Source organism: Verticillium alfalfae, genomic scaffold (assembly GCF_000150825.1).
Source record: "Verticillium alfalfae VaMs.102 supercont1.1 genomic scaffold, whole genome shotgun sequence".
In the NCBI taxonomy this organism is placed as follows: Eukaryota; Fungi; Ascomycota; class Sordariomycetes; order Glomerellales; family Plectosphaerellaceae; genus Verticillium; species Verticillium alfalfae.
This window is the reverse complement of record NW_003315038.1, coordinates 2,497,126-2,504,911: the sequence shown is the minus strand read 5'-3', so window position 1 is coordinate 2,504,911 and position 7,786 is coordinate 2,497,126. Positions and strand designations below refer to the sequence as shown.

Below are 7,786 nucleotides of genomic sequence, written 5' to 3'. Positions count from 1 at the left end.
ATTGATGACGAGGACACCATGGGTCAGCCATGGACTCGCTTTCTGTGTCAGAGATGAGGCTATGTTGTCACGCGCCAAGAACAGCAGATCGACCAGAAGCCGAGGCCGATTTTGAACGCGAGTATGCAAAGATGATGGCTGAGAGTCTTGAGTCGCGCAAATTTGAGAGAAAGCCGCTTTTCGATGTTCCACTCCCGGTTCGTGGCAAGACGAAGGAGGCTTCATCTGGAGCCGAGCCTATAGAGCCAGCCACCTCTGGACCAGGACCTACGATGGCATTCTCACTCCTCACGAAGAAGGGCAACCGCCAACAGGTCGGTCTCGCATTCGCCTCCGCGTCGACGTTTTCTTCTGTTTACTGACTATATTTCCAGACACGTACTGTTGAAGTGCCGTCCGACTCTAACTTCGCCGTGGCGATGAAGAACCAACAGCAAGTCGAGAGGGAGGAGCAACAACGCATCAAAAACCTGGTGCTCAACTACGATCTCCGCGAAAATGAAGAACAAGATGGTGAACTCAAACCATACTCCGCCATAAAACCTACTTATTCACAATCAACTAGGAACCGACAAGCCCAGCAGCCATCACCACAACCGCGTGGAACGAGGCAAAGAGCGGATCGGCCAACGATCGCGCAAACTCCAGCTAAGTGATGTAGACTGGTACGACTCCTCCAGAAAGCGTAGCCAGCACTTCGCCAGAGCGCCCAAATATACTCCCTTTTGTCGTGGCCGCGCCACTATCGACGACAAGGCCCAGCAAGTCGCTGCTTCCTTGGTCGACGATATGTCTCGCAAGCGTAGCTCGTCGAATGGACGATTTGCGCCGCGCCATAACGCCGCCTGCATGCGTCAACGTCGATGTCAACCCTAGGAAGAACTTAAGATTTGCTAACCAAAAGGGGCACTGCCCGCCTTCACAATAGGACTTGACACGCACGAGATCAAATCCGGTCCTCATCACTCACATAGACAGTAGTCGAACACAACAGCACTACGGCTGCGGTTTCTTCGGGTTGCCGACAAAAGGCTTGCGCCTGGAGGTGGCACCAGCAGTTCGGAAACTCCTAGCATGACCACAGAGCTGGAAGGTCAACTACTAACGTTGTCACGCATTGACAAACAACAGCGTATGCCGCACCAACTTCTAGGCAAGATACTACTCCGTCGCCATGCGCCACGTCGTATTGTGTCGGACTATCAACAGTGGCGCGCACCACAAACAAGCAACGGCAGCGGCTACAGTCACGAAGCCCCACGCACGCGGTGCTGTGGTTCAAGGTCTCGCAAAATGACGGCAGCTGCAATGTGACGCGCCCTTCATCATCCTGGTTTTACTGACGAGGTCGGACGCATGTCCAGAACAGGAGCCGATGTACCAGTCTGGATTGGAAGCACATAGCTAGAGAGCAAGATTGTTGAGCCTCGGGTCAGCATTCCATTTACATGCGTTAGTTCTGGCAACAGCGAACAAAGATCTCTGCGGTCGTTAGAGAACTGTGTCGGCGGAACAGTTTGATGTGACCTTGTTGTGATGGTCTGCTTTTTCCCTAGACCACCCGAGTTTGCTGGTTCTGTGAAAGGTCGGGGTCGCTTGAATGGACACGGGGTTGGCCTGACTTGTTTGGCAAGAGCTACACCCAAGAGCCTGCCCGTGGCCAAGCTCGCCGGGGCTGCAGGCAGGCTCCAATGGCCAAACGTGACTCGGTGGCCATTGCTATGTCGAAGTAGTTATTCACGCCCACGGATGTATATGAACGACAAGATCTATTGTCGAAATGAGGCAACAAGTGGGCAGGCCCCTTCTTCCCCGGCAGTCAAATCAACCCGATCCGCCACTTGATCGCGACCACGCCCTGGATTTGCAATGTAGAATGGTCAGGCACAACCACAAACCACATGACTGCTCAGCCAGTGGGCCCACTGAGACAGAAGGCGCGATGAAGGGGCACGCTATGCTACAAGATGTTGGATGGGCCAACCTTACTCACGGCCCGTATTGCGCCGCTCAGTGTTGACGACGAAGACGTCTCCACACAGATTTCATAAGGTCAGGCAAGGATGGCCTCCGGCCTCCGAGATGGGTCTAGCATTGTCAGCATATTCTCGTTGTCTCGTTGACATGTCTGCCTTCGTTCGCCACGGCCTTGAGCAACTGATCGTCATCTCTGTCACACCGTGGCTACGGCGGGACGATGACAGAAGGATCCATCTCTTTCTGAACTCGTCTCATTGCATTTGCGATATTCTATGCCTGAAGATGGTCACAGGACGTGGAGCTGCCGCATCTTGCTGTTCCTACCTCGGTCAACAGGCTGGCAATTCACCAAAGGATTCCACACCCTGGGAGTCAGACGCAGGTGAATACGGTTGCACAAAGATTTTATTCTCGAGTCCCGATCAGGCCGAGTGAACCAACCACGAGGTTACATTTATAAAGATAGCACAACACCAGCATCGGTGCTGCAGTTACCCGACCGGATTACAGGGGCAACTGCGATTACCCGTCGCTTCTCACCGCGACTTTTCGGCCATCGGAGCGACTCTGCCCTCAGCCTTGCCTGTGAGAGCGTCACCAATATTTTTTCTCTCTCTTCTTCTCCAGTTCGGTATATCTAGCGGCTCCTGCATCAATACCTATTTGTGCTGGGTCTAAGCGCATCATGTCTGACGATGATATGGACGATTGGCCAGTGCAAGACGTAAGATCCAAGCTATACCTTCAGGATCTTCGCCAGACCGCTAACGCACCCAGATAATATATACCTCCATTGTGGGGGTTGTGATGCTTGCTGCTGCGCTGGAGTGGTTTCTTTGGATCGCTGCATTTCTCTATTGCCTCTGGAAGGTCTTCGTCAAAGCAGAACACTGGACCATCAGAGTGCTTTCCGTCGTCGTTGCCGTACTTTTCACAGCGCTGAGGTATGACAGTCACATCTTCAATGCACCCAGGTGCCCAACACAACTGCTCATCGAGAATAAGGTCCATCTTCCTTCCCATTATGGTTGTCACCCTGCCGCTTCCCGCTGCTGTCGTCGGAGTTTGGCCAGCTGGCATGGTCGAGATTCTACAATGGTTCGGATTTTGGTGTTTTGCTGGTCTTCTAACAGTTCCCTGGCTCTTTTGCATCTACCAGCTGGTCACCAATCAACTCGGCCGCACCAAGAGAATCAAGCAGGTCCTCGATGAAGTGTCTGCACCTAAAGTTGTCATTGTCATGCCATGCTACAAGGAGGAACCGGATATACTCGTCAAGGCTGTCAATTCTGTTGTTGACTGCGACTATCCACCGTCATGTATCCATGTCTTCTTGTCGTTCGATGGCGACCAGGAGGATGAACTCTACCTAAGGACCATTGAGAGTCTGGGCATTTCCTTGACCCTCGAGTCCTACCCCAAGAGTATCGATGTCATTTACAAACTGGCCCGTATAACAGTCTCCAGATTTTCGCATGGCGGTAAGAGACACTGTCAGAAGGCCACGTTCGAGCTCATCGATAAAGTCTATCGGCACTACATCCAGCGCAACGACAACTTGTTCATTCTTTTCATCGACTCGGATTGCATTTTGGATCGACATTGTCTGCAGAATTTCGTCTATGACATGGAGCTGAGCCCAGGTAACCGACGAGACATGCTGGCCATGACTGGAGTCATCACATCCACCACCAGGAAGCACAGCCTCATAACAATTCTTCAAGACATAGAGTACGTCCACGGACAGCTCTTTGAGCGCACTGTCGAGTCAGGATGTGGCTCTGTCACTTGCCTGCCCGGTGCTCTGACAATGCTCCGGTTCTCTGCATTCCGTAGGATGGCGAAATACTATTTCGCAGACAAGGCCGAGCAGTGCGACGACCTCTTCGACTTCGCCAAATGCCACCTGGGAGAAGATCGTTGGCTGACGCATTTGTTCATGATCGGAGCGAAGAAGCGGTATCAGATCCAAATGTGCACATCCGCCTTCTGCAAAACAGAGGCCGCGCAAACGACCAAGTCCCTCATCAAACAACGTCGAAGATGGTTTCTAGGTTTCATCACCAATGAAGCGTGCATGCTCACGGACTGGCGGCTTTGGAAACGATATCCGGTCCTAATCTTCGTTCGCTTCATGCAGAATACAATCCGCACAACGGCTCTATTGTTCTTTATCATGGTCCTCGCCATCATCACAACGTCGAAAAAGGTTGATCAGCTGCCTGTCGGGTTCATCGCCGTTTCCCTGGGGCTGAACTGGCTTCTGATGATATATTTTGGAGCCAAGCTCAAGCGGTTCAAGGTTTGGCTGTACCAACGTCGGACACAAAAGCCAGCAATTCCAATACTCGATTTACCCTCCCCCGTTCTTGTACGGTATCTTCACGGCCGGGCAAAAAGCGCTGCAGCAGGTACTTCTGTTTGACCCTTGCATAGAGGCACACAACAGGCTCCATAGTGGGCATTCTAGCGAGTTAATGTTCAAGGGAAACCAAGGCGGTGGCCTCGGCAGAAAGACCAGCGTGGTACGGCCGCCGGATGAGATCGACGGCCGCTTCGCAGCACGGAATCAGCTGCACGGAGGCTTCTTCACGCACGGCGACGAGTCTCTCGTCAGCATCGCAGCCGGCGGGAGTGGAGAGGCGTCGGAGCCTGGCACCCGCTTGGCGCCTGATCCTCGTGAAAGCTTCGACAGCACTCTCCATAGTCAGACTTACGGCAACTATGGGGCTCCTCCGCGTCGATTGGAAAGCGTCATGGACGAGGAGGACCGGAAGAAGTTCGAACTCGCACAGCAGAGCCAGTCGTACATCATTTTACGGCCAGCTCCAATCGTGTAGAGGGCTTACCCTCGTGGGACCGTGCCCAGAAAAGCGCAGGCCCTGTGTAGTTTGGCGACAGGGAACCTGATGACACGCTGGGAATTCGAAGAAGTAGATGTGGGAGCGGCGCAGCGGACGACATGATGTGTCAGGCCGACGATATTTCACCTGATCTGATAAGTCAAATAGAGCCAAGGGATGGCAACGGACTGTCGTCGGATTTGATGTTGAATTTTTCGTGTAAAATTTCCTGGCTCGACCAATGCCTGCCTGACGATGTATTCTATTTGGAGACGGTGTCTCCATTTTGGAGCTCACGATAATGACCCATGCCACGTGGTAGTGATCAAAGTCACCAACAAACAGGCAGAAGTGAGGCTTCGACGTAAGTTTTCCAAGCCGCCAAGACCAGCGGTCGACAGCACTGTGCGTGGTTAGCGTAGAGCATGTGTGCACTGTATTTACGATGGTCAACGAGCGTGGGGCATTGTAAGAGATCCTTGTGAATGAGGGGCGATGGTGGGGTAATGCGCATGTCGCGAGCTGCCCTGCAAAACAAGAGACTGACGGTGAGGACAAAGCCCAAGAGCGCCGAGACAGGGGCGAGTAGCTAATGGGTTGGTGCGGTTGACGTAAAGGTCAGCTAATATTATGACGCTGGGAAGACGCTGAGGACTCGTGCACTGTGTGCGGATGGCTTGATCATCAATCACTGGCTGGCTGGGGAGGTGTTTTGGAAACAAGCAGGAAATTCGCGAGTCGTCGAGAAAGTTCTTTCCTGTTCGATGACAGGATGGACAAGTCTGTCGTTGGCGGGGCAGGTTCCAAGGGGGTACGCGATGGGTACTTGCGGGCGGCAGCAGGACGGGGCTGCGAGGGGCAGTTCATCCACTGAGATGACGCCGTCGGACCCCCTGATGTGGCCGCCTCGCGCCTGTCACCGCCTCGGGCGCGAAGTACTGACCAAGTAGCCACTAGGACAGACCAGCAGCAACCCCTCCATCGGGAGGGGGGTGGGAGAAAGAGGGATTGCGCTGCTTGCCTCACAAACGTCTGGGTGGTGCTGGCTTTTTTTTTTCCGCCCACACCATTATCAAACGTCGTCAAATCAGGCACCTTAGCCTCGTAGCGCACGCCCGGCCCTGCCTCTCTCTCTCTCTCTCTCCCTCTCTGGTCTCTCTGCCTGGCTGCTGAACTTTTTTCTTCACCTGTTGCCGCTGCAACCTTTATCTAATCGGCCACTCCAACGACTTTCCCTCACCACACCAAAGACCACAGACCACACACCGCGCATCCATACCCAACCTGCGAACAACACCTCACCCCCGCCCATCCTATTCCCACCACAACATCGTCTCGTCTTTTGGCTGCTACTGAAGCCAGAGAGAGTATCGTCACCTCGTTCCATCCCACTTCACATACGCAGAACCCGACTGCTACCGCCACCATGAGTGTCGTTGGTAGGTTGTTCCCTATTCCTGCTGCTTCCACTCCCCCCCCCCGGTTTGCGCGCAAGCCGTAAGGCTCTGGTGTCCCGAAACCCGAGTCTTTGCTCACATGCTTCCCTTGACCAAACGGCAACTGCTTTGAAACTGATCACTGACGATCCATCCCTCCTCATCAGGTGTCGATTTCGGAACCCTCAAGACGGTCATTGCTGTCGCCCGCAATCGTGGCGTTGACGTTGTGAGTAGCCCCTCCCTGCTTCTCCGGCCGGTCCCCTCCCATCTCGAACCCACATCTTGCGACCAAGATGGCTGACATGCTGCCTCCTACCTATACAGATTTGCAATGAGGTCTCCAACCGTGCCACCCCTTCCCTTGTCGGCTTCGGCCCCAAGTCGCGATACCTCGGCGAGACTGCCAAGACGCAAGAAATGTCCCAACCTCAAAGAACACTGTCGGCTCCCTGAAGCGCCTCGCCCGGCCGCAAGCTTCAACGACCCCGATACCCAGATCGAGCAGACGCACATCACCGCTCCCCTCGTCGACATGAACGGCCAGGTCGGCGCCGAGGTCAACTATCTTGGAAAGAAGGAGAAGTTCACCAACACCCAGCTCATCGGCATGTACCTGAGCAAGATCAAGCAGACCACCGCTGCCGAGATCAAGCTGCCCGTCTCTGACCTTGTCATGAGTGTGCCCGCCTGGTTCACCGACATCCAGCGTCGCGCTCTGATCGACGCTGCCGAGATTGCCGGCCTCAAGCTTCTCCGCCTCATGAACGACACAACCGCTGCCGCTCTCGGCTGGGGTATCACCAAGCTCGACCTCCCTGCGCCCGAGGAGGCCCCCCGCCGCGTCGCCTTCATTGACATTGGCCACAGCAACTACACCTGCTCCATCATCGAGTTCAAGAAGGGTGAGCTCGCCGTCAAGGCGACCACCTACGACCGCCACTTTGGCGGCCGCGACTTCGACAAGGCCATTGTCGACCACCTGCAGAAGGAGTTCAAGGGCAAGTACGGCTGCGACATCAACACCCACCCCAGGGCCTACGCTCGTACCGTTGCCGCTGCCGAGAAGTGCAAGAAGATTCTGTCGGCGAACCAGCAGTCCCCTGTCAACGTCGAGTCCCTCATGAACGACATTGACGTTTCCGCCATGATCACGCGCCAGGAGTTCGAGGCCATGGTTGAGCCTCTCCTGGCCCGCGTCCACGTTCCCCTTGAGCAGGCCCTCGCCGACGCCAAGCTGACCAAGGATGACATTGACGTGATTGAGATCCTCGGCGGCGGTTCCCGTGTGCCCGCCCTCAAGGAGAGGATCCAGGAGTTCTTCGGCAAGCCCCTGTCCTTCACCCTCAACCAGGACGAGGCCGTCGCCCGTGGTTGCGCTTTCAGCTGCGCCATTCTGTCCCCCGTCTTCCGTGTCCGTGACTTCACCGTCCAGGACATCATGAGCTACCCCGTCGAGTTTGCCTGGGAGAAGGCTGCCGACATTTTTTGATGAGGAGACGAGCCTGACAGTCTTTAACAGGGGCG

The 7,786-nt window shown here is 54.8% G+C and overlaps 2 protein-coding genes across 2 annotated transcripts in view; both read left to right on the top strand.

Moving 5' to 3' along the window:
- Window positions 1–2,944: 2,944 nt before the first annotated feature.
- Window positions 2,945–4,820, top strand: VDBG_00764 (chitin synthase D; the record flags this gene model as incomplete). Its single annotated transcript, XM_003009036.1, has 2 exons — window positions 2,945–4,351; window positions 4,419–4,820. 2 exons carry the CDS (start codon window positions 2,945–2,947, stop codon window positions 4,818–4,820), a joined length of 1,809 nt encoding a protein of 602 aa, XP_003009082.1.
- Window positions 4,821–6,249: 1,429 nt separating this feature from the next.
- Window positions 6,250–7,786, top strand: part of VDBG_00763 (heat shock protein Hsp88) — a gene marked incomplete at both ends in the record, with an annotated part of 2,730 nt that continues 1,193 nt past the window's right edge. The window contains 2 exons of the mRNA XM_003009035.1: window positions 6,250–6,320; window positions 6,587–7,712. Of these exons, the coding sequence (XP_003009081.1) occupies window positions 6,250–6,320; window positions 6,587–7,712 (1,197 nt within the window). The remainder of the gene's footprint in view (window positions 6,321–6,586; window positions 7,713–7,786) is intronic.